The sequence below is a fragment of the Phoenix dactylifera genome, chromosome 3 (assembly GCF_009389715.1).
Source record: "Phoenix dactylifera cultivar Barhee BC4 chromosome 3, palm_55x_up_171113_PBpolish2nd_filt_p, whole genome shotgun sequence".
In the NCBI taxonomy this organism is placed as follows: domain Eukaryota; kingdom Viridiplantae; phylum Streptophyta; class Magnoliopsida; order Arecales; family Arecaceae; genus Phoenix; species Phoenix dactylifera.
In genome coordinates this window covers 1491231-1516118 of record NC_052394.1, presented here as the reverse complement: position 1 = coordinate 1516118, position 24888 = coordinate 1491231, and the positions used below count along the sequence as shown (strand labels likewise).

Genomic DNA, 24888 nt, shown 5'->3' with positions numbered 1-24888 from the left:
TTTTGAAATTTCAGCTGCAAAATAAGTTTTTAATGGTATAAATTTTATGCAAGAGAACTTAGAACATAAATCGGCGAGCAAATCCTGAAGAAGGAGGAACCTATTACCTATAGGGAAGAAGAGGATCAAAACCATTCATTGGTGGACCCTCAAGCGATGATGAAGATGAAGTTGTTGCATAGAAAAATCAGCATATTGATTTGCTGAATCTGGATCGTTGGGCATTGGGGATGAATGCCAATAAGATGATGGACGGCTGGATGATGACCCGCGGAGGAGGGGCTGCTATTGATGCATGGGCTGATGTTAGATCTGAAGGAAGAAAGGATCAGAAGAGAGGAGGAGGCGGCCAAAGAGAAAGGAGTTTTCATTCAATCATCAATTGTCCTAATTCATTAGGGATTGGCCTTTATATAGGCTTTACATCAAGTCAAATAATTAACCAACAAAAACATAATTGAGCCCTAACACATTGGGCCATATATCAAATCACTTAACCCTACTAACATTAGACCACTAAACCAATTAATCACACCCAACATTGGACTTTTATAATTTAGGCCTTACATTGATCAATTGATCTAATCACTTGACTCAACAATCAAATCAACTCAAACAGTAACAAAAGCACAACCAAATCAACTCAAACAAAAGCAACTAATAATGAAATAGAATAAAAATAACACAGACTCAAATGGACCTAATTCGGGGCCCGACTCGAATTGGTGGCTCAAGGTCATCTCGTAGCCACAATGATATTGATCTCAGGTGCGAACGGCGGTGAGGAGCTCTGATGGCTCTATCATTTGAAGGATTGGCTCTGATGTCCCCATCACTTAGGCCTGTTAACGAGCCGAGCTGCTCGGGCTCGGCTCGGTAAAAGCTCGGCTCGTTAGTCAAACGAGCTCGAGCCCGAGCTTAAAATGAGGCCCGTTCAAACTCGACCCCGAGCCTGAGCAGCTCACAAGCTCAAACAGGCCGTTCTCCGCGAACCCGTGTTGCTTTGCTTTTATTCCATCCCGACTACTGTCAGGAAACCAGGTGCCCCCACCATCCCTTTCATTTCCTTCCCTTGCAAGCAATCCTCTCCGTCCATTCCATCTTATCAACCACCACCGCTGACCACCCCCTTATTTTTCATCCATGCTCCTCCCCTTGCTTGCCTCTTCTTCCGGAGCCCGCTTGGCCCTCAACCCATAACTCCCCCTTCTCCTCCTCCACCGTCCGCCGCCGCCATCGCCACGCCTGCCTTGACCTTCGACCATATCTTCCATCACCTCCTCCCCGTTCTCCACGTCGCCGCCCTCTCCATCAAGTCCTTTGTCGGCCGGTGGCGGCTCCTCCATTCCAAGCTATCCCTCCTCTAATCCTCCCTCACCGACGCCGCCCGTTCCCCCCACTGGCTTGCGAATTCCCTCTTCGTCGACCTCCTCCCTCCCCTCCACCCGCTGCCTTGACCCCTCTCTCCCCGTCGGCAAGCTCCTCCTCTAGAGCGACCTCGACATCGCTGCCTCCACCCTCTCCCTCTACCTCCACGATCTCGACCTCCTCCTTCGTTCCGGCCTCCTCCACCACTTTTCTAGCGCTGAGTCTGAGCTCGTAATTGAAACGAGCTTTACGAGCTCGAGCTCAAGCCCATGCCTTTACTTTACCAAGCAAGTCCGAGCTCAAGCGCAATACAGAGCTCGATACCAAGCCCGAGCTTGTTAACAGGCCTACCATCACTCCCTCCCCCTCATCATCCGGCACATTGTAGGCCTTTGTGGAAAGAAAAAAAAAAACAGATTGAACATATTTTCTTTTCTCTGAAACTGCAAAAGAATTCTATTTCCAAAAGTGGTTTTTTATTCTTCTTTTTGATATCACCTGGCAAAATTTTCCCACTGCACATTACTGCTAAAATACAAACCGTTAACCTAGAACCGGTGACTCGCACGCCGCGGCCATTAGTTAAGCAATCAAACACGAACATAAAAAAAAAAAAAAAAAAACCTAAGCCATCTTGAATTAATTTTTCCGGGCTGCATCCTACTGGTGGATGCCACACTGTACTTCTCCTAGAGAACATCTTAACAGAACGATATTTCAGATTAGGCCAATAACGCAATTAACAGACCCTACTTTTGGAGAATAATTCGACCCATACGCTGGAGATCGGGTTAAAGCATCAGGCATCCAAACTTTTCAAGGGAAATTACTTTATTCTCAAGTCACAAGAATGGCCAAGATTTGCACAGCAGAGGGAGAAAAACAAATTTATAAACTTCATGCTTTGATTCTTCATTATAACTGACGCATGACTTACCCTCAATACAACCTAGCTGCAGGATTAAAAATGCATTCCTCTGATTCGCTACTGACAATTGCATTTATCTGTTTATCAGAGAGACACTACCCAAACACTTATTACGAAGAAACCCAACATGCATGCGCTTGCAAAAATGCAGACTGGATGCGGTCGATCTGAAGCTACAAAGGCCGTAGGGCCTAGTTGTTGTGCTTTTTGGGTACACCAAGACGCTGACGGAAATCCTCTTCCATGAGCGGCAAACCCTCGCGTAATTTTATCTTGGGCTCCCAGCCAAGCAGTTCCCTGGCCTTTGTGATATCAGGCTTCCTCTGACGTGGATCATCAGGTGTATTCTCCACAATCTTCACTTCCACTGTTGGGTCAATCAACTGAAATCAAACCAAGGTTTCAGTAAGTTATAACACGCTTTCAACAATTTTCATCCAATTATGAAGTATTTGTTTAGAAACTTTTTATTCTGCTTTTTTTTTTTCTTTTGACACTAGTAGTAGGGGCTATACCTGCTCTACCCTGGCCAGGCTAGAGCCTAGAACCCCCGAGCAGACCGAGCCACTGCTCGTGGAACTGGGGATTTACTTATCAAGGGTTGAAATTGGGGTGTTACTATGAGGAATCCAAAGGATGTACCACCTGAACTAAATTTGGTGGTTTGGATTCCGCTTTTAGGTTGCACCCATCCAACAATTGGTTTAAACTAGGAGATATTTTATAACAAGGGTCAGAATCAGGTTAAAAACTCAACCCTGCTGAAGCCTTCTTTTATTGTGAAGCTCCAGAATAGGAGAATCATGGTTGTTGTCATCTAATTACCAAATACTGTGCTATATTGCAGTACTTAGGGCAGATATACAAACATATTCGGCAACACCTGCCCAACATGAAACCGATAATCTCAAATTTCATGTTGGGCTAATTATATAAAATATGGTGCACGCATCTTTAACAGAAATAAACAAGAATAACAAAGGATTTTGAGTATAAGCTGACCTCCTTCACAGTTTCTGCAAGCTCCATCATTGTAAATTCACCTACAATATTTGAAGCTAATTATAATTATCGAAGTCATTTGCTTCAACAAAAGTGTAATTAGGGCAGTGAAAAACATATTATAACACAAACAGTTGAGCCTATAAGAAAAAAGAGGTGAAAAAACAGGAAGCTCCAGAAACTAAACAGGGCATCTGCTAACTAAGAAAAATCAAAGAAAGTTTTAAGACTACCAGGGTTTCCAATGTTGATTGGACCAGTGTGCTCTCCATCCATCAGGCGAATAAGACCATCAACCTTCAGGATTAAACCAGTCAAATAATCAAACAACAACATCATACATGACACAACAGCACTGGAATTTCATAGAAAGAAAAAGAGCATGTACCATGTCAGAAACGTAACAGAAACTCCGAGTTTGTGTTCCTGGTGCTTGGACTGTTAAGGATTCACCTCTGCATGACATCAGAGAAAGAATTCAGCAAAGACTACAAAAGAGAGACAAGCCTAGCAAAGAGTGACTAGATGATAGTCAAACAGGAAGTTCGAATGAATAACAAAAGGCATCTAGAATTCTCTCAGAAAAAAGAAAAGGCCTTTAAAAGTATTACCGGAGTGCTTGAGCTATGAAATTACTCACTACGCGACCATCATCAATGTTCATGCGTGGTCCATATGTATTGAAAATTCTAGCAATCCGAATTTCTGTTACAGAGGATCAATTAAAAGAGAGAATTCTTGAGCAGAAGCATCAGGATTCACAATAAACAGAACTCGGAGCAAAAACCATTATCACATAGACACAAAAGCTCCGAACAAGTTCAGTTGGTAAAACAGTACACAACCTATGCCATGCTGCCTGTGATAATCGAACATCAAAGTCTCTGCCACACGCTTCCCCTCATCATAGCAACTCCTTACTCCTACAATCAACCAATAAAGTCGAAAAATCAGAAAATGACTAGAAGAAAGTTGATAATGATGCTCAAAGAATGTCAAATATAAATTCCAGCAAAAATTACAACTATATGGAAGATATCAAGGTAATGCTAAAGATATAGATAGAGAAAAAGAAAAGAAACTATCAGCTAAAAAACAATGATAACATGCAGGAAGTCTAAAACTATGCTATGTATTGTATGGAACAAAAAATAATCCACATTGTAATAATAATCAATACAAATTAACTCAAAAGTTAGAATCCTAAAGAAATGGTGTAATGTGCCCGAATAAAATATGAGAAAGATGTGCTATGTATATCAAACACAAAACATCCATTAACTATCATCTAATTAAAAATCCTTCCTGCACAACATGGCACAAAGATCTAACAAGACCAAGACCCACTAAGATAGCTAAAAGTGCTTCAAGAAACAGGAAATGATTTTACAAGATCATCATAATCTAAAGGACTGATCTTTATAACAAACTGCTTAACAAGTAGCAGTTTGCCTGTGTAAGTAGATTAATAATAATCCACAGGTTTGGCTGAGAATGACATGAAACAGTAGACGATCTCAGGGAAAACTGAGTGGTTAACAAAATTACCAGCAACATTTACAATAATAAATTCTGAATTACTTACAAGAAGAATTCAACATACCAATTGGATTAACATTGCCCCAATACTCTTCGTTCTGGGGATGCTCAAGAGGATCGCCATAAACCTCTGAGGTCGATGTGAGTAAGATCCTGCAAGAGAAAAAGTGAATGAAGGATTTAAATGTCAACCCTGGGAGAAATCAAATTAAGCAACATAAGTTAGTTGAGAACTTACCTTGCTCCAACTCTCTTTGCAAGCCCCAACATGTTTAAGGTGCCAATAACATTCGTCTTTATGGTCTATTGACATATCATATTTGAAGTTATCACCTCCAAGTTCAATAAGCATGACTTATAAACAAACAAGCTTCAAGCTCATGAAATATGCATCGAAGATAATATTTTCTTTTCATAAAATGTATTCTGCGCTTCGATTCAAGAACATGCTCTATTTTGTGGATGTACTTTTTTTGCATCTCTCACTAGATAATGCTCTAGAGAGAGTCTCAAAGGATTTGCACTTCTGAAAAAGATCCATTCATTTTTTTGGGTTAAGCTTAACAAAAGGGGTCCCAGTGATAGATATTATATACATGCAAGTGGTTGATGGAAGTGTATCAGAAAGGAGATTCACATGCAGAGACACACAAAATGATAAGGAAATTGTACCTAGCTAAGGCCCCTCAACAAAGATTCAAATGAGAAGGTTTCTCATTCTATGGTAGATACCAAGATAAGCTTTGGCATATAAGCATGTGCAGAAAATTCAACACCAAAATTGTCAATAATGATGAAGCAAAACCAGGAACACAAGTTGTGTGCCATGGAATATAATTTTCAAATTTTAGCATCTAGATTTCCAAGCTTGTACTACTGGAAGTTATTTCCTGTATTTATTTCATCAATAGTGAAAATGGTTAAGTCAAAATTCTAAGGCTTCAATACTTCTACGGAAACTGAAATTGGCCTAGTGGCTGCTGACTTTTTTCAATACACAATTTTGTTTTGAGATGCAGAAAGCTTGCTGAAATATGGATTCTTTGATCTTACATTCAATGGTTATGCAGTAGCAGTATGAAACAAACGATAGAATTACAAATATATAAAATAGATAAATTCTTGACTTATCCTAAGAGAATCTTCATCATGCACATTCGTATAATGATCCAGAAATACTAATTGAAAAATTTAATGTAAGAGGATACACACCTTTACAGGGTTGTATTTGTAGAAAATTGGAGAAGCAGGGCAAGCAAGATGATAGATCTGATCGACCTCTACCAGCAATGGTTCCGTAACATCTAAAAAGATGATAGAAAGTATTTAGCAACATGTAATGGGCATCGTGTTCATAGATGCACAAAATTCTATTTAAATTGATGAAAGATTTTTATGAATATTTTCTAAGATGGACTAGAGAATATACTAAGAAGTTGCAAAATGGTCTCGCATTCAAAACAAGGCAAAAGGTCTGAAATTATAAAATTCCAGAAATTCTTCACACATCACCAAGGCTTAAGAAAAGTAACTCATAGAAGATCTTAAAAAAAGTGTATAAACAACAGTTAATTTATAATGACACAGTGCAAGCATAGAAATTTTCAGATTTAGGGACATGAAATTACCATGTCGAATAAGCTCAAATCTTGGGTGCCCAATCCACTTTTTGAGATTGTCCTTTGAACCAGTAAAATAGTTATCCACAACAATAACCTGGACACAATAAAGAAAAAAGAACACATAAGCACTTCATCAAATAAATCACGAGAATTTGTACATATGGCTTCAGATGGAACAGATTGATCAGCTGGAATGAAACTCTAACTTTGCCACGCTTGGAGAAAATATTGGCCTTAAGAATCACATATAATGCATTAAACAACATTGTACGTTACTAGCGGCATAATTTATTGTAGCTGTGTGTTTCTTTCTGTTATGGTTGTCAATTAGAGATAAAATATTTGCTGAATTTTCCACAGTTGTCAAACAACAATTATTGCTTCCCCTCATGAAGTTGTATGGGGTGATGCAAGTAATTCCTAGTGTTCCAAAAACGTGAAAGGAAATACAGAGCTCTCATAGTAAAATTAGTTAAACAGTTATGCATCGCGGAGTGGACGAAGGTAACAGATCAATGCCAGAGAGGCTACAATGAAGGATCAGATCATTGAAAACAGGATAAGATCCACGTTCTTGGTATTTTGATGTCGTGTAATCTTCACTCCAGGAAAATTGTATTCGTGCAGAAGATTAATCGAATTATTTTGAGAAGATCGAGCATTTGAAGGTATTAACAACCACTACCAACGATATTAACACCACATACAGAAGTCAGCGAAAAAAAATACCTCGTGTTTCTCATTTTCCATCAACCTGTCAACCAGATGAGATCCAATAAATCCGGCACCCCCAGTAACCAAGATCCGCAGATTAGCCTGCGAATTGTTAACCGTGACAGCGAGTTAACATGCATGCGCTCAAAATACCAACAGTTCCTATCAAACTTTTGATGAGGTAATATAGCTCAAAGAACTTCAATTTGAACTTCATTTTAAAGAAGATAATAGACCATGGATGCCTCAAACCAATTTATCTTAGACTAAAATTACCTGAAAGAATTTGGAAAATCGCAGAGGAGAAGGCGTCGGAGGCGGCCGCGTGATGGTGTGCTGATCCCCATTGGCTGACTCCTTCGTCATCGCTCCGATCTCCGCTCAAACAACTGGTCTGCAGCACTCGTTTCCAAACCCCAATCTCATCAGATTTCATCAAGCAAACTACTTTTAAAGCAGAAATTGATTAAAATCAAATATCAACGTGTCAGATTGTTCTATCGAAACATCCGAAGAATTTGAAACACCCCCTCACAAAAGCCCTACTGAAAGAAGAAAAACAGAAATTCTAACCAAGGAATTTAGAAAAAGATCGCCTGTCTTCTCGTCCTAACGAGATTAGATCCGTATCTCGACAAATTAAACAGTGAGATAACCCTACAGATCCAGGACCTTTATATAGAGCAGGCGCGCCAGCCACCACCACCACCAACCGATGCAGCAATGATTCAAAACCTCAAATCCCGCAAATGGAAGAAAAAGGAACGAAGCAAAGCCGATCGGGAGCGATACCTCAACGATTACGAGATCTCCAATCAGATCCGCAATTACCGTGCTCGACCTAAATAGATCAATCCCGATGAGAAATTTTACCTTGGAAAGACGGATATGCCGGATCGACTCCTTGAATTGATGGAAAATGATAGAGTTCGTTACGGTGAAATGCAGGGGATTTGCTGATTTAGTTACGATTTATAGATCGGCGGTTTCGGTTTTGGTAGGCTCTTTGCATCTAATCCTCCCAGAATGCCGCTGCTGAGCTGGCGCTAGATAAGATGGTTGACCAAAATATAAGTGAAGCTTTCAAGGACTCAAATCTAGCACCCAGAGTCTTAAATGATACGTGTCGAAATATCAAATCATGACCCACCGTTTTTGGGTCCCAGGATCGATCATCTCATGCCACGTTGCATCGGAGTGCCCCAGTTGGGTCCATAACATTGCTGGAAATATTATGACGCTTTCATGGAGTGGGGACCTTCTGACGCGGAGCCACGTTTCCGACCAAGGAGTCCGAGTCGTACGTTGAGAGTGATGGTGGGACCCACGTGGTAACTGTGCGATTAACGGGACCACGTGGCGACTGTGGGTTACGGTCTTTTACCTCTCCATGTCACCGGCTGTCAAGCGCCTATAAAAACGAACTCGGTCGGTTGATTGGTCGCCTTCCCCTGTTTTACTCCCGACCAACCTGCTGCTCGGCCCTAAACGAAATCCATGTACATACTTACTTCAGTCCCTTCCTTTCCGCATGTGCTTTCTACTTTGACCCCTGGCCAGACAAGGATCTCAAATAAGAGAAATATAGATGGCCCGTGAGGAAATTTGCTTGCTCCCAGTTGTATACTTATGAAAACTAAATAATATTTGTTAATTAGGTTTTTTGAATGAGGTACTGAATCACTAGAAAATGTGAGAGCATATACAGACATATATTTAATCCCGGAACGTTAAAAGGTCAAAAATTATTTATATAAGGTCAAATAACTCAAATACATTTCAGCTGATTTTTTAAGGCGAAGTTCTAGATCTTTTTAAATTGTATTAAAATGGATCTAGCCCACGGAGTCCTTTTGAAGCTGACCATGGTTCAAATGTAGTATTTGTAACAAGGTATGATTGAACTTGCACGTTTAATATGATGAGGATGTCGGGATTTAAATAAAGAGGTATGAAGAGCTTATGGGGGTATATATTTAGTCTTACATTAGTTGTGATAGAAAGACTTTAGATATTTATACAGACCAAAATATCAAAATAATATTTCTAAAGCTAGCCTTTAAGATGAAGTCCTAAATTATCATAAATTGTGGGGCCTATGTGGATTGACAAGAACTATAGCGCGGGCTTGGTGCCGCATCAACAAGTGATTTCATTGAGTGAAGAGTCCATGATCTTTGTTCCCTCCGGTGCCTGAACTTTCTTATATAAGCTGGTATTCATATCCTATATGCCGTGGACAAGGGGGAAAAATAAGGTAGGAGAGTCAGAAACGTAATTTTCTCTGACCATTTTATTCTTACCAGCCAGATTTTGAGATTTTTACTTGTTAATAGTTTTTTAAGTTTTTGTTCTATGATGCATGGGTTAATAGAAGTTATTTTTCATTGTTTAGATGAAAGAAAATAAACAAAAAAGTAGGTGCAACAATTCTTGCTTGGCCCTCTGTTTATTAATATTTTCTAAGGACGTTCGTTGAACATGGTTCAGTTTATATGCTCGTGACTTTCGTTCTCTTTCATAGATAGGTGATGGCTACCTACTTGAATCTTTATATATAATTCTTGTTACCATGCATTACTTAACATCTATCTGCTCTGAATGTAGGAAAATGAAACATAATGCTGTCGCATATCTGTGATCATATCCCAGGCTTTGAACTGGATGCACATTTTCCAAAAGTTGGTGATGGGCGTACATCAATCCTGAGTGCACGTCTCCATGAGTATGCAGCGAATATGCTTGTGTTGTTGCACGCTAGTCCAGTGGAAGCAATGATAGAAGGTTATACCAATTTAGAAAGAGGGTGGTTAAAACAAGATGAATCCATAAATCCAGAAGCAAAGAAAGGGTGCCCTGTTCTCCCCAACGTGCAACCATTTTCGCAGATTATTCATGCGGAGATCAAAACTTGCATAGAATGTCCAGCATGCCTGACCGTATCTGAACTTCCAACAAATTAACAAATTACCACAAGTAAAATGACTTCACATAGTCGTACATTCATCAAGATCTCTTCATTCTTAATGCAGCTTATGTAAACCATTAGCCTTTGAGGGCAAGTTAACCGCATCCCTGTGCAGCTCGGATCTTGAGGTTTAGCAATCGGAGCTGGAGGAATATTTACTCTTTTAAATTACTAACTATAGGGCAAACACGCTTGCAAACATGCCCTAACAAAAAGCTTGTTACAACAAATTAATTAGCTGGAGGAAATATTTACTCTTTTAAACTATTAACTATAGCACAAATACAATAGCAAAGATAAGAAACCCTCACAAGAAGCATGTTACGACAAATTGATTAAAAAATCTCCTTTACGCAAAAGGTAGATCTAGTGGACCTGCTACAGGCTGGTGCAGAGATGCCATAGCACGAGCAAGGCACAATTACTAGCTCAAGCATCGACAAGAATCTTAATTTTTCAGGTGCAGGTTCATACCATGATATAAAATAATTACATGTCAGGAAGGTGGGCTCTAGAATATGTCTGGGTGAAACTGACCAGGAATAGAACTGGATTCCTGTGCCCTCTGAAGATGTATCTTCAATGTATAATTGTTCAGCTGCACCAAAATTATAACATTTTACCATCCCAGTCAAGACCAAGCACTCTGAACAACATCCTAGAGCAATGCGAAAGTAGCATGAAGCTGTGTTTTGATCTAAGATCATCAAGTTGAAATCAAACCCCAATATAAAAGCTTTGAAAGAGCATGTAATATGGGATGGGTGGTGATAATGTCAGCACCCAAGGTCTTAGCTTCAGATGAAGAGCATGTAATGTGGCAGGGACTGTCATGCTGTATGCACAGATGGTCAAAGCTTTACAAGCTGTCTTTCCATCATCATCCCTCCTAAAACATGCATGCATGCATGTGATTGCGCCAAATTCAACAAAATACTAAGTGCAGCAAACTGAGAGTTGCTTTTGCTTACCTCCAATGTCTGGATTTGCTCTTGGTACTGACTAATAATTTGCTTCAATTGCTGCACCTCCTTTAGCTCCTTCTCATGCTCCATATTGCGCTCATACTGAATAGCAACAGCTCTCTTCAGAATCTGGTTGTCTCTCAACAAACACTGCAATTGCTCTTTAAGAGAAGCAATCTCCTGCTGTGCCATATCAGAGTCAGAAAGAGAGGCAACATCATTTATCGAAAATAGAAAAGATGGGGGGAAAATGCTTTCTGGAATCCAAAAGGGAAACTTTAGACCATCTACCTCCACTGATGCTGTAGTTTGTGCAACAACATTCCTTTCAAAAGCTTCCAAGATTTTCATAGCACGGCCTCGGACATCATCCCAATTTGAGGCATTCATCATTTCCTGTACAAAAATATCAACCCACGAAGGCACATCTTGGGGAATACGAGCCTCAGAGTCCAAACTGTCATTCTGTGTACCTTCAACCTTCTGCTTGGATGTCTGATAATTGCTAACGCCTGAAACAAGGAAACATACAAAAGGTCTAGAAGAAAGTTGTACGCAAAACTCTACACTGACATGATACCGCCACCAATCAACTCAGATGGATACTACATGTAAATCCATCTCCTAACCTTCAACATCATTTTCATTTGCTTGGAGAATCGAGTTAAGCCGTGCTGATTCGGCTCTTGTGGAATCATTGCCAAGGCACAGAGCATGAAGACTCCTGATGGCATCATCAATTTTGTGATCATGAGTCTTTAAAACAGTTTCCACAACCTGTGCAGCAATTGCACATAGAAAATTCATATCGTTGATAGTCAAAAAAAGATTTAAAGGGACAGATGAAAAATCTAGATTCTGATACATTCCAAATTATACAAGAAATGAAGCTTGTATTTGACTTAACTACATGATGCCTTTTACTTAATTGTGCCATCAAAACTGGCTAATTTTATATAACAAATCACATTTATCACGTCGGAATATCCCATATAAAAAAGATGTAATTTATGATGTGATAACATGATTTCGCAATGAAGATGCTGGACAGACATTAATCTCAGTATAAGCCACATATAACTGAATATTGCGCACAGTCATGAAACCTTTTGGTGATGTGGGAGCTACTGAATAAAGGAGATAATTCCCCTTTTATAAGGGATCCATCCTCTTTGGTCTACATGTCTTAAACATTATTCAAGCAGCAGTCGAGACAGAGGTTTGCTTTTAGTACAAGAAGAGGAATGTACTCAACAATCGACAAAAATACCACACTAATCCTCCAACCTGAACTACGATGGTGCCCAGAGCAAGCTAATGAACTGCTAATTTTGAATGTCAACGATATCTAACAGCATACAACCATGTTTGAGGTGATGATCAAAATTACTATATAAACATAATAAGACACATGACACGAATATCTTGAGATATCAGACCATAAAAGTGCATCAGTGAGAATCAGACTTGGATCAAATGCATGAACTACTTCAAATTAAAATAAGATCCTGAGATTAAGTTGCTACATGAGCCCATAAAATTTCAGCCAGCATATGTCTCCAGTGCACTGCAACATCTCTCTTGGGGCTGAATCATGATAGGGGATCTCTAAACTTCCATTCTACAACTAATTCCCAGAAACAAATAATCTCCCATGCCAACGAAAAATACTAAGATAAGCACATTCTCTGCAACAGCTTTCGGTGAATTTTGACCTATAGACTTCGTACACTGTTATCTTAACCATAACTCTTGGCCTTTTTACGAATTACCACTGAAACTTGATCATGATCAAGAATTGAATTTAAAATATCCATGTGATCGGTCCAATGAAATTACCCCAATTAACGAACACAATTAAAGCCAAACAAACTAATAGATGGATAAATCCAGGATATAAATCGGATCAGTACGCGAAACAGAAAATAGAAAAGAAAGAAGGCAAGTAAGGACGTTTACCTCCCGATCCATAGACGGGAACATGCGGAGGAGGATGGTGACCTTGTCGTCGGATGCGATGCCAAAATCGGAGGGCCGGACAGGAGATCCGTAGCTCGAGCAGCGGGATCTCTTCGCCGACGGGGCCGGAGCCGGAGATCCGAAGATTTCCTCCAACCCTAGGCGCTTCCCGCAGATCCCCGCAGACATGGCAACCAAACCCTAGCCCTGCACCCTAGGGTTTTGATCGTAAGCGGCGATCCCCCTCTCCCTCGTCTTAATTCCCCGTTTGTATCGCCTTTTTTTTCTCCCTCTCTCTCTCCGGTTGCGGTTCTTGTCCGATCCCAGATGCGATGCGGGGCATTTTTCTCCCCCTCATATAATCTCCATTTAAGCAGCCAGCTATCGATCCGCTGTTGACGGTTTGATCAGAGATGGACGGCAGATTTTCCCCCTTTTCGGAAGAATATCCTCTGACAACAAGTAACCACGACTCGTGAGGGGTTATTTTTTTGGGCCGGCCTACTTCAAACATTTTGTGTCAATAGTGTAAAATGGGCCTTACCTGCTTTGTGTTCTTGTGGAGGTCTTGAATAATTTTATATATAAGAAGCATTAATTATTCCACTTACCCTCTCTGAATGTTCGAGGATTGTCAAATTGAGGAGATAGAAAGCAGAAGCCTCTTATAAAAGAGAATAATTTTACTTAATGGACAATAAAATGCTTCTCAAGTAATTTATTGAAGCATATAATTTAATCAAAGAAAAATGATGTGAAAATTTGAAGACTTTTTTTGATAATCAAGAAATGTTATAACTAGCAAGCAACTTAGATCTAAGAAAAGAAAAAAATAATAGAGACTCATATTAACTTGACGCCGTACATGCACCTTATACTAGGATTATATGAGTCGTAGATTTTCTCGGTCTAGGTTAATGGATTTGGTTGGGCAGGGTCATGAAAACCCAAGTTCCATAAACCTCAATTATGGTGATTGAGGAACTACACTAGTTTTTCCATGAAGAATGATTTTAATTTTAGGTACAAGTAAACTAATGTAAGACTCAAGTAGATCTGGTTTGACAACACTAGGTTTCCCAGTTAAGAATGTAAGTGAATTAGGTTTGGAATGATGATGATGTAGTATTTTTCCCCATCCACTGACTTGTACTCTTAAAACTAGCCTTCCAAGAATGTATCTTTCCCCACTATAAAAGGAGAAACAGGCAAGAAATATTGAAAAAAAAAAAACCTTAAGAGTTAGATACGTCAACAGAACTGAAAAAGAAACCACTTCAGACTGGTTTCTTAAGAATTCTTTAATTATATGGTTGCTAAATTGATCTGCACAAAATGCCCTGTCATCCAAGACTCTAAAAGGAGAAAGAACAAGAGTCTTAATTGTATAAACTTTCAGATATACCTCTTTAAGTTCCTCCTTACAAATAGAGTCATGTTTTTTCCCTTCAAAAAGTAGTAGGAGCACAGTGCTGGAGTCATCATGAACTCCAAGAAATTTATTGTTTAATTATTTTTGCTTTGCTTTTATGTGCTGGTTTAAATTAGCTTAGGATGAGCCTTATGCTCAATAAACCTAAACTTAGTGGGATTTTCTTTCGGTTTTTAGTGGGAGTTTTTAAGGGGGGAAACTGGGGAGAGAGTTGTTGAGGCTTGTGCTTTTGTGCGGCATGAGCTCCTTTTTGGACTTTGGAGAGAGGGAGGCGTCTTCAGTAAGGAGTTCATTTTATTGGTCCATCGTGCTGTTTTTGATGACTTGTCATTTGTTTTTATTCTTGAAAATCTATAGTAATAGCGACCAACTGTTCAATCTGCCAGGCAAAAGGTTTTCAGCTTATACTAAGCCTTCACAACAGCAGTAACAGATTCAATTATTTGTTCTTATTGGTAGAGAATAAGTTGTTTATTTTTCTTTTCTAATGAATAGTAGCGATGACTGCTCAATCAATTAGAAAGGGAGAAGATTATATAGTTTTCAGCTTATTCTAAGTCTTCAATCAAAAAAAGCTTATACCAAGTCTGCACAATAGTAGTAACAAATTCAATTATTAGTTTTTATTTGTAGAGAAAATAAGCAAGAGGTTTTGAGATATCTTTTATGCTATCTTGTATTGGATATTCATAAAAGAAAGTAAGGTAAAAACACAAATCAAAGAATGTGGATCCTTATCTCCCGCCAGCAAGGAGTTTTTGTGCAAGATCGCAACATTATCGGCAATATCATGATTGCTTAGGAGATGATTTATTTGGCTAATTCGATCGTAACTCCGAAAGTTGATATGAAGCAGATTTTTGACCGTATAAAGTGGAATAATCTTTCAGATGTTCTAAATCATCCCGGCTTTCATACTAGGTTCATTGATTGGATTGAAGGCTATATTTCTTTTTAATCCTTCTTTCCCCATTCTAATCAAAGGAGCACCATCTTCTTGGTTTACTTCCAACATTGGACATCAATAGGGTTCAGAGATGCCATCTAGGCATCTTCATAGAGTTGTACGTGATAGTGTCACAACTCAAGACCTCATTCAAAATGCCTTGTTGGAAGGTATTATTTGATTTTTTTGATCATGCATAAATACGCAAGATTTAACCAGCGAATAGCCGATGTGGGACTAAACACACACCTGCATGGATTCTCACATATAGCGCTCGAGAGCTTATAAGGTATGTAGAAATGATTTGCTTCATGCTGATGACCTATTACCGGCTGCCAAGTCTAGCAGCAAAGATGCAGAGAAGTAGAAGAAAATCCCCAGTGTAAAACTATTTTGGTTAAAACTACCCTTGCTTGAGAAGGATTTCATTTGTTAGATGGTACAGGTGATTTATGCAAGGAATTGGAGGAGTATGAGGAATATATATATATATTATGATTCAGTGTCCCATGGCTAATACGAAATGGACTTCCATGCAATAAAAGTTTCATTCTCATACAAAATTTTCTTGACATTAGCGATCTAAGTGCAGATTTAGAGGAGCACACGGCAACTGATGCATCCGAGAGTATTATTGACTATGCACGGTGGCTACTCTGCTGTTCAAGAAACCGGAAAATTTTTAAAATAAAAGTTCAGATGGCCAAAAGATTGAAGACATACATGGCCCGTCGCACGCAGGTAGATTTTTTCAATGCAGAGAATTTTTTTCAGTGACGAGCCATGTTACATCCCTCTCTGTATTGGTCGCTTGGATACCCCCCCTCCACATGGAGTGTCAAAATCAACTTTGACGGACAAGTCCGTTCAAACTCTGCTGCGGTGGAATTTATCATCGGAGATCGTGCAGGCCGGCAATCATAGGCTGCAACTAGACGTGAAACTTTCAACTCTCTTACCAGTTTTTGTTGTTCCTCGGAAATACGAAAAGATTTTCTAAGGGGGAAAACATAGCGAACCACCACGGCGTTCAAGCCAATCAGCTATGTCTTGTCTGCCTCCACGAGAGGCAGTTGGGTTTAGGAGAAATCCAAGGAATACGTCGACCTCAAGCACTCAAAAACAAGTTAGAACATTCTAACATGCACATTTACCTAACAAGACTGGGCCATAACATAAAGCGCACCATGCAAATTAACATATGCATGGTGACCACACGTGAGAGCATCATCCATCTAGAAGTGGACTTCTAGCGCCGGATACTTCCAGACGAGCTTAACGAGTCAGCTAGCCTAATAATTAAACATGCAGTTTGAAGTCATCCTTTGATATTTTCCTCTCCATTCGACGGCACAGAACCGATCAAATAACAATGAAGACTGCAAATGGAGCACCATTCATCTCCTTTATAACGAGCAGAGGATAAGAGGCCACACAAAACATTCAACAATCCCTGCTATCGTAAACAGATAGAATGGCCTTGTTGCACCATCTCCTCCTCCTCTCCATCTTGCTCCCATTTTGCACCGCTGCCACCGACTCCATCGGCCAGTACTGTGCTAATAGCTTCAACGGCAGCAAAATCCAGGCCAACATCGACCACGTCCTATCTGATCTCGTCGCAAAGGCTTCGGTCGGTGGCTTTGCGACGTCATACTCCGGTGAAGGAAGCGATGTAATTTACGGCCTCGCGCAGTGTAGGAGAGATGTTAGCTCCGATGACTGCTCGACGTGCCTCACGGCTGCGGCAAAGAAGCTCCCAACGGTCTGCCCGGGCCAAGCCGATGCGAGGATTTGGTACGACTACTGCTTCATGCGCTACGACAACGAGAACTTCATCGGCAAGGCCGATACCGGGTACGCGATAATTTTAATTAACGTCCAGAATGCCACAGATCCCGAGGCTTTCGACAAGGAGGAGGAGAGCCTGATGAGTAGGCTGAAGGCGGAGGCGGTGGCGCCGGGAAGCAAGGGATTCGCAACCGGGAAGACGGAGTTCACGCCAGATGTGACCATCTACGGGCTGGAGCAGTGCACAAAGGACCTCCAGCCACTGATGTGCGCCCAGTGCTTGTCGTCGGCGCTGGCCAAATTCCCCGACTACTGCCGGTTCCGGCGGGGGTGCCAGGTGCTTTCTAGCAGCTGTATTGTGCGCTACGAGATTTATCCCTTCTTTTTCCCGCTCGACTTGCGCCCGACTACTGAAGTCGGCCACTACTCCAAGGCCATCTTGTATCCGTAACGTTGAGCGTCTCAACGGTACTTCTGTAGTCAAAATGATATATATATGGAAGAAATAAAGAGCTTGTGATAGGATTTTCACAGGTCAAATACTTCATATTTACATGATTATAACTTCTTGCATGTCTTAAACATGGTATACTGGTATACTGGTATTGCTATTTCTTCTTGTTATTGTTTTTTTTTTTAACTCTCTCTCTCTCTCTCTCTCTATCTATCTATCTATCTATCTATAATGGCGAATTTGTGCACAAAACTCGGCTACTATAAGAAAACAACCGAGCACAGATGTCTTGATTAGGCGCTGGTCTTTTTTTTTTTTTTTTACTGCTACCAGAAATCTTGATAATATTCCATGAAATTGAGAATATATAAAATAAGGGTGACCGGTCATTATAGTAAAGAGCTACGGAGATGTTAAAGTGAGTCATGACAATGCTATGACAAACTCGATCAACTCATAACACAAAAGTCTCATTTTGTCCAAAATTATTCAACATCTTTACATTATTTCATATATTAAATGAGATTAGCTAATTATTTAAATTTTTATTTTTTTTTGCATATATACCCTCCTAAATATATGAAATTATATGAATACCATAGTAAAATTACTATTTGCATGTATATCCTTTTTTTCTTTTCTTTTTTTCATATGTATCTGTGCCATCTAACGTCGTTAAAAAACAAACAGTTCAAAACTAAAATGACTGAAATATCCTTATGAGTAGATATGCAAAAAAAAAGTTATAAGGGTATACACGCAAATAGCAACTTTATGAGGGTATTCATGTAATTTCTCATATTTAGAAAGATATACATTCAAAAAATCTATCAAAAAAAGGATCAGAACTCGGCTGAAACTTGCTAAGTCTTTTATGATTCAGTTGGATCGACAAGTCAAAAAAAATTGAGCCACATTGTCATTTTTTTTTAAGATCATGACTTGGTCAAATTAGAATATCAGGTGATCATTTTGGTAATGCCATTGTTCATTTAATTTTGATATAATTATTATTATTGAATCTATGACATCTATATATTCTTCATTATTTTAAAAAGATTAAAGTATATCAAATTTAAATTAATTATAGATGCTTAGATTAGTAAAATATTTTTTAGTGATTTGTAAATGTTGAGTTGTTTGTTTTTTAGGCGAGCATTTCGTAAAAACAACATGATTCATTCTATAAGAGTTGATATTAACATGAGATCATGTGACATAATAATATTAATTCTTTTTTGATATCTTGTTTTATTAAGAACAACTGAATTATCTTTACTAAAGTTTGATCTTTTTTTATTAGATTTTTTAAGTGTATACCATCCTAAATATGCATAATTAGATGAATAGCCTTATAAAGTTGCTATTTACATGTATACCCTTATAATATTTTCTTTTTGCGTGTCTATCTGTAAGAGTATTTCAGTTATTTCAAATTTAAATCATTTATTTTTTAACGGCATTAAATGGTATGGATACACATATAAAAAAAGGGTATACATGCAAAATAAGTATTTTATGAAGGTATACATGCAAATAGCAATTTTATTAGAGTATTCATATAATTTTGCATATTTTGGAGGGTATGCATGCAAAAAAACTCAATTATTAACTTCAACTGAACAACAATTTCGTATGGGGACAACAAAAATTGTGGTTCTTTGAAAACTGCTTGTAGGTTTGACGATGTAGAGATGGTAGCAAAAGAAGCCAGACAAAGTAATAGATATACTTGCTTTTATGCCAGAGTCAAGGTGCTATATGGAGAATAACTCCAGAAAATTAGGACTGAGAGCTGCCAGCCAGCTGATTAATTGTTAGATTCACTGACCATATTTGAGTAGTGAAAGATCAAGCCTTCGTGGATTAAAATGGTATCGAACAGTGCCATTATGGCTACGGAGTAAAACAATAATGCAGCTTCATAAACAAACCGTTCTCAAGCATGCAAATAGATTTTAATTGGTTAGAAACTATGATGGTGAAAGATGGACAAAAAAGGATTATATAGAGTTGTTACATGAAATTATGTCAATGGTTGCAGAACCTTCCGGGCGAACTGATACAAGATATCAAATAAATATAATGCAGGCACATGCTTAGCTATAGAAATAAAAAGATAACAAGCAATTACAGAAAAAAGTTTGTGTTCCATGAAATTTAATAACATGAATAAGAAAGTACTCACAGAAATTAACGTCTCCATCCTTATTAATTATATGGCAAAATCCAACTGCCAGTGATATAGACCCCAACGACTAAGGTGGTTCTGTTTACAAAGTTAATGAATTTTAGGAATTTTCTTGATGTACATATGGGCTCCAGTAACTTCCCGCAAGTAAGAAGGCCAAATATGCTCGACATGAACTGCAGAGTGCAAACAAAAAAATATTGCAATTTATCTGACCTATATATATACTGGCTTCGGCAGTTGATAAAGAGCAATGCAGGAACTGAAAACAAAAATGTGACAAGAATAACAATAAGATGTGCTAATACTATTATTAGAGAACATATTGATTAAAAAATAGAAGGGATCGATACATGGTGAACTACCTCATTGTTCAAACCAATCAGCTATTTCTCATCTGCCTCCACGCAAGGAAGTTTAGGTTTAGGAGAAGTCCCAGGTTTGCGTAGACCTCAAGCACTCAAAAACAATTTAAAACATTCTAACATGCAGATTTACCTAACATGACCGGGCCATAAAAGCACAACGTGAGAGCCACATCTATCTAGAAGTGGACTTGTGGCGCCGGTTGTTACAGGCTGCGGTGGAATTCATCATCGGAGTTACATGCAGGCCGGCCGGTGGTTACTATAGGCTGGAACTAGACATGTGAAAGATTCAACTCTCTTACTAGTTTTTGTTGTTCTTGTAAATATGATTAAAAGATTTTCTACGGGGAAATTAAACTTGGTGAACCATCACAATGTTCAAACCAATCGGCTGTCTTCTCTGCCTCCACGCAAGACAGTTGGATTTAGGAGAAATATCCAAGGAATGCGTGGACCTCAAGCCGTCAAAAACAATTTAGAACATTCTAACATGCATATTTACCTAAAAAGGCTGGGCCATAAAGCACACCATGCAAGCAAATGCATGGTGACCACACGTGAGAGCACCATCCATCTAGAAGTTGACTTCTGGCGCCGGATACACACAGACGAGCTTAACAAGTCGGCTGGCCTAAATAAGTATACAGTTTGAAGTCGTCCCTCGGTATTTGCCTCTCCATTCGACCGAACAGAACAAATCAAAGGTCAATAAAGACTGCAAATGGAGAACACACGAACCCCTTTATAACGAGCAGAGGATAAGAGGCCTCACAAAACATTAAGCAATCCCTGCCATCGTAAAGAACGCAGCATGGCCTTGTTGTACCATCTCCTCCTCCTCTCCGTCCTGCTCCCATTTTGTACCGCTGCCACCGACTCCATCGGCCAGTACTGTGCCAATAGCTTCAACGGCAGCAAAATCCAGGCCAACATCGACCACGTCCTATCTAATCTCGTCGCAAAGGCTTCGGTCGGTGGCTTTGCGACGTCATACTCTGGTGAAGGAAGCGATATAATTTACGGCCTTGCGCAGTGCAGGGGAGATGTTAGCTCCGATGACTGCTCGACGTGCCTCACGGCTGCGGCAAAGAAGCTCCCAACGGTCTGCCCAGGCCAAGCCGATGCGAGGATTTGGTACGACTACTGCTTCATGCGCTACGACAACGAGAACTTCATCGGGAAGGCCGATACCGGGTATGCGATAATTTATATTAACGTCCAGAATGCCACAGATCCCGAGGCTTTCGACAAGGAGGAGGAGAGCCTGATGAATAAGCTGAAGGCGGAGGCGGTGGCGCCGGGAAGCAAGGGATTCGCAACCGGGAAGACGGAGTTCACTCCATATGTGACCATCTACGGGCTGGAGCAGTGCACAAAGGATCTCCAGCCACTGATGTGCGCCCAGTGCTTGTCGTCGGCGCTGGCCAAATTCCCCGACTACTGCCGGTTCCGGCGGGGGTGCCAGGTGCTTTATAGCAGCTGTATTGTGCGCTACGAGATTTATCCCTTCTTTTTCCCTCTCGACTCGCGCCCGACTACTGAAGTTGGCCAGTACTCCAAGGCCATCTTGTTTCCGTAACGTGGAGCGTTTCAACACGTGCCTCTGTAGTCAAAATATATGAAGATATAATGCATGCCGATCTTGTTGACTTGGCAGAAATAAAGAGCTTGTGATAGGATTTTCACGAGTCAAACACTGGTATTAATTGGTATTTCTTTTCTTCTTCTTTTTTCGAAAGTCTTTTTCTCTCTCGCACGCAGACGGATGATTGGCCATTTGACCTTGTGTTTGGTCGAGCAACTGATGATCAAAGGGGCAAGGCATGAGGAATTTTCTAAAAAGGTCGGGTTGTAGTCTGACTCTAATCACTACTATTGGACCCACCTTCGTTCGTCAGTGAAAGAGAATATATATCAAGAGTAAAGCTATAAAGGATAATGAACGCGACGAACCATAGCTTGAAAAATCCTTCTCATTTAACCATATTAGTCTTAATATAATTTAGAATATGACAGAAGGATTGCATGTGCAAGTGGTGATGGGCTTCCATATGATAGAATTATCATCAGAGGTGTAAGGACATTTTATGATAATATAATTCTATTTTTAACTTTTATAATATATAACATGTTAATTAATTAAGCGATAACTGTCTAGCCAGTGAATGATGCATGGTTATATATATCCTCCTGCATCAATTTACACCATTTTACTATAAATTCATCGTATATCATAATCCTGGTGAGTAAAGTACCATGTCTAGCAAATATGCAAATAAGAAGGCCAAATATGCTTGACTCAAACTGCAAAGTGCAAAAAAAAAAAATTATTGCAATTTATCTTATATATATATATATATATATATATATATATATATATATATATATATATATATATATATATATATATATATATATATAATTGAAAGGCAATGGGCTAAACTTGAGCACCATCAATGCATGAAAGCAACCAGTTCTGCACACTGATTATCCATGTAATCATTTTTCTTACAATTAGGAGCTCTACTGCGAGACTGTAATCAGCCAAGTTATCGGCAGAACAGAGGAGCGACAAGCATAAGGCATCGCATGACAATGAAGAATATAAACACACGAAACTTATGCTTATAGTAAATCAACCATGAAACTAGCATCAGCAAGTAAGAATCAAACATCAGCAAGGATAACAGCATAATGTGAAGAAACTCTCGAAGCACGATCAAGGAATATGCTTGCTTATAACAGTGAAGCTATTTTAAAATCCTTCCACAAGATGCAAGCTTTAAAGCAAGACTAAGTGGAAGTTCATTAGAGCATGATATTACTAGGGACAATTTTGCTTCATATCGGTTCTTTTTTATTAGGCACTTCCTTGAAGAAAAACTTCTACCATGAGCAGATGAATCATATTATCAAGAAAAGAACTTTCACATGGTGATGATGCTGTTTTTACTAACATTTCAACCACCAAATTCACACTCTTTCTACTACGAGCACATGCTTCAAGTACCCTGCAGTAATGACGTTCCACGCAAAAGGAAAGGTACTGCAACGAATCAAACATCAAACGATTAGATAGTTCGTAACAGCAGTTTTCCCAAGAAAATAACCGACGCCCCCGATGCAATTTGGTGCTATTTTTCCAAAACGAATTAATAAAAGAGAAGGACCATACTTGGCAGGAGCTAGAGCCACGTCGTTCAAAGTCCAAGGCAAGATTAGGGTTAGAAGGTACACAAGAAACCGCACTCCGGATAGCCCTTTGCAGAGCCTGGTGAATCCGCCTGGTGATAAGGGGTTTTAAAAAAAAAGATCAAGAAACAACGATAGAATCGTAAAGAACTCAAGGCAGATAAAAGAAAAGCGGAGAGGGATTACAACGGAGAGAGCCGTGGCGATTGACGGAGCTTCTCGAGTATAAAAGAGCGAGAGAACGGAAAGAAGGGCCATGGCGAGAGAGATTCTTGAGCAGCAGAGGGCAAGAACGAAAACCGAAGCAGAGAGAACGGGAACAAGAAAGAAGGGGGAACGAGACCGATGGTGAGGGTATTAAAGGGCTTCTTTGGGCTTGGCGACGGGTAGCCGCGTTTATATAACCAATTTCGATGGCCCAAAACGGAACCAAAAGCCCATCAGCGCGCACTTGAATGCGCTCTTCTTTGATCAGCTCGCTCCGAAGGCGCGCATAGAGATTTCCATGAGTGAGTTACCGATACACGTACGCTATTTCTTTTTTTTTTTTCTTTTTTTTTTTTTGGGTATAGCACTTACCCTCGTTTGATGCACTCTTATTGCGTATATAATGTAAACAACTAAAAAAAAAAATGATGGGGGGCTGACTTGTAGCAGTAAATGCCAAGCTCTTTCAATGTTGCAAGTGAGTGGGGAAAAAGCTTATCACTCTCTCAAACTGCACCATTAACTGTTGTAACTAATTGGAAAGTCCAAATTCTTTTAATAAAGTTTTGGCTGGCTGCTGCCTCCCTTAGTATCAAAAAAATAAAAAATAAAGCTAAATGAAAAGTCCAGATTTTATGGGATTCCAAAGCCAATCGATTGCCCCAACAAATGAAGCTTCATTATCATTGTTATAATGTATATTAAAAATTGTTAACGAGTGCAGCTACACCGCCAAACTTAAAAGAATTGTCATTCGCCATTGAGAATCAGAGCTTCCATTTAGGCCGCCTTTTTTTTCTTCTGAAAGAACTATTTTCCTGGTAGTATTAGGATTTGAACCCCTCAAATTGCAGCTACGGTAAGCATCACACCGAGGTTATCCCATGGCCAGGGAGATCTGAGGATCATAGTGCAGAAGAGTGAAAAGCGCAAGTTATAAGGTTGATTACCAAGCCAATCTAGTGAATCATCAACTTAGAAAGCATGGCAAAGCAGCTGATAAGATCTTAGTTTGTTTACAATTTTTCAATACAATCTGTCCAAAGCCATAATAGGTGGAAATTGTGTCTTCCAGATTAAACATGTCTACAGAAAGACCAATGGAGCTATAAATTAGGTGGCCTCATATGTGGCCGACCATTCTGGATGAGTTCTCTGGATTGGTGAAAAAAGACTAGCTAAAACGCACTGAGGCTTATTATTTTTTAATTTTTTTTGAATATATCCTTACTAGAAATGTAT

At 39.5% G+C, this 24888-nt stretch overlaps 4 protein-coding genes across 10 annotated transcripts; 2 read left to right on the top strand and 2 right to left on the bottom strand.

The window, feature by feature from the left end:
* Positions 1–2241: 2241 nt before the first annotated feature.
* LOC103703440 (UDP-glucuronic acid decarboxylase 6-like) lies at positions 2242–8202 on the bottom strand. Of its 4 annotated transcripts, none has more exons than XM_039124187.1 (14): positions 8047–8172; positions 7747–7965; positions 7450–7567; positions 7189–7275; positions 6466–6553; positions 6050–6141; positions 5076–5140; positions 4902–4990; positions 4144–4221; positions 3910–4003; positions 3687–3753; positions 3532–3595; positions 3299–3339; positions 2243–2679 (listed from the first exon to the last, which is right to left on the bottom strand). In XM_039124187.1, exons 3-14 carry the CDS (start codon positions 7537–7539, stop codon positions 2488–2490), a joined length of 1047 nt encoding a protein of 348 aa, XP_038980115.1. In that variant the 5' UTR covers positions 7540–7567; positions 7747–7965; positions 8047–8172; the 3' UTR covers positions 2243–2487. The 4 variants fall into 4 exon arrangements, with proteins under 4 accessions (XP_008784504.2, XP_038980115.1, XP_038980114.1 ...); XM_039124186.1 differs by having other exon boundaries at positions 7846–7965; XM_008786282.4 differs by lacking the exon at positions 7747–7965 and having other exon boundaries at positions 2242–2679; positions 8047–8202.
* Positions 8203–10347: 2145 nt separating this feature from the next.
* On the bottom strand, positions 10348–13411 carry LOC103703441. Of its 4 annotated transcripts, none has more exons than XM_008786290.4 (5): positions 13066–13411; positions 11736–11883; positions 11398–11618; positions 11113–11289; positions 10348–11030 (listed from the first exon to the last, which is right to left on the bottom strand). In XM_008786290.4, the coding sequence occupies exons 1-5, from the start codon at positions 13252–13254 to the stop codon at positions 11022–11024; spliced, it is 744 nt and encodes a 247-aa protein (XP_008784512.1). In that variant the 5' UTR covers positions 13255–13411; the 3' UTR covers positions 10348–11021. The 4 variants fall into 4 exon arrangements, with proteins under 4 accessions (XP_008784512.1, XP_008784513.1, XP_008784510.1 ...); XM_008786291.4 differs by having other exon boundaries at positions 11113–11286; XM_008786288.4 differs by having other exon boundaries at positions 10348–10739; positions 13066–13410.
* Positions 13412–16810: 3399 nt separating this feature from the next.
* On the top strand, positions 16811–17769 carry LOC103703581 (cysteine-rich repeat secretory protein 55-like). The gene has a single exon (XM_008786489.4). It carries the CDS (start codon positions 16918–16920, stop codon positions 17683–17685), a length of 768 nt encoding a protein of 255 aa, XP_008784711.2. The 5' UTR covers positions 16811–16917; the 3' UTR covers positions 17686–17769.
* A 3229-nt stretch (positions 17770–20998) lies between these two features.
* Positions 20999–21959, top strand: LOC103703442 (cysteine-rich repeat secretory protein 55-like). Its single transcript, XM_008786292.4, has one exon. It carries the CDS (start codon positions 21059–21061, stop codon positions 21824–21826), a length of 768 nt encoding a protein of 255 aa, XP_008784514.2. The 5' UTR covers positions 20999–21058; the 3' UTR covers positions 21827–21959.
* The last annotated feature ends 2929 nt before the right edge of the window (positions 21960–24888 follow it).

Coding starts and splice junctions, on each gene's coding strand:
- LOC103703442 (XM_008786292.4), top strand. CDS start 21,059: ATGGCCTTGTTGTACCATCTCCTCCTCCTCTCCGTCCTGCTCCCATTT.
- LOC103703581 (XM_008786489.4), top strand. CDS start 16,918: ATGGCCTTGTTGCACCATCTCCTCCTCCTCTCCATCTTGCTCCCATTT.
- LOC103703440 (XM_008786282.4), bottom strand. CDS start 7,539: ATGACGAAGGAGTCAGCCAATGGGGATCAGCACACCATCACGCGGCCG. Junction 4,004..4,143: donor TCACAGGCAGCATGGCATAG/GTTGTGTACTGT, acceptor CCTCTGTAACAG/AAATTCGGATTGCTAGAATT. Junction 3,754..3,909: donor TTCATAGCTCAAGCACTCCG/GTAATACTTTTA, acceptor GATGTCATGCAG/AGGTGAATCCTTAACAGTCC.
- LOC103703441 (XM_008786288.4), bottom strand. CDS start 13,254: ATGTCTGCGGGGATCTGCGGGAAGCGCCTAGGGTTGGAGGAAATCTTC. Junction 11,884..13,065: donor TCCCGTCTATGGATCGGGAG/GTAAACGTCCTT, acceptor ATTGCTGCACAG/GTTGTGGAAACTGTTTTAAA. Junction 11,619..11,735: donor AAATGAAAATGATGTTGAAG/GTTAGGAGATGG, acceptor TCCTTGTTTCAG/GCGTTAGCAATTATCAGACA.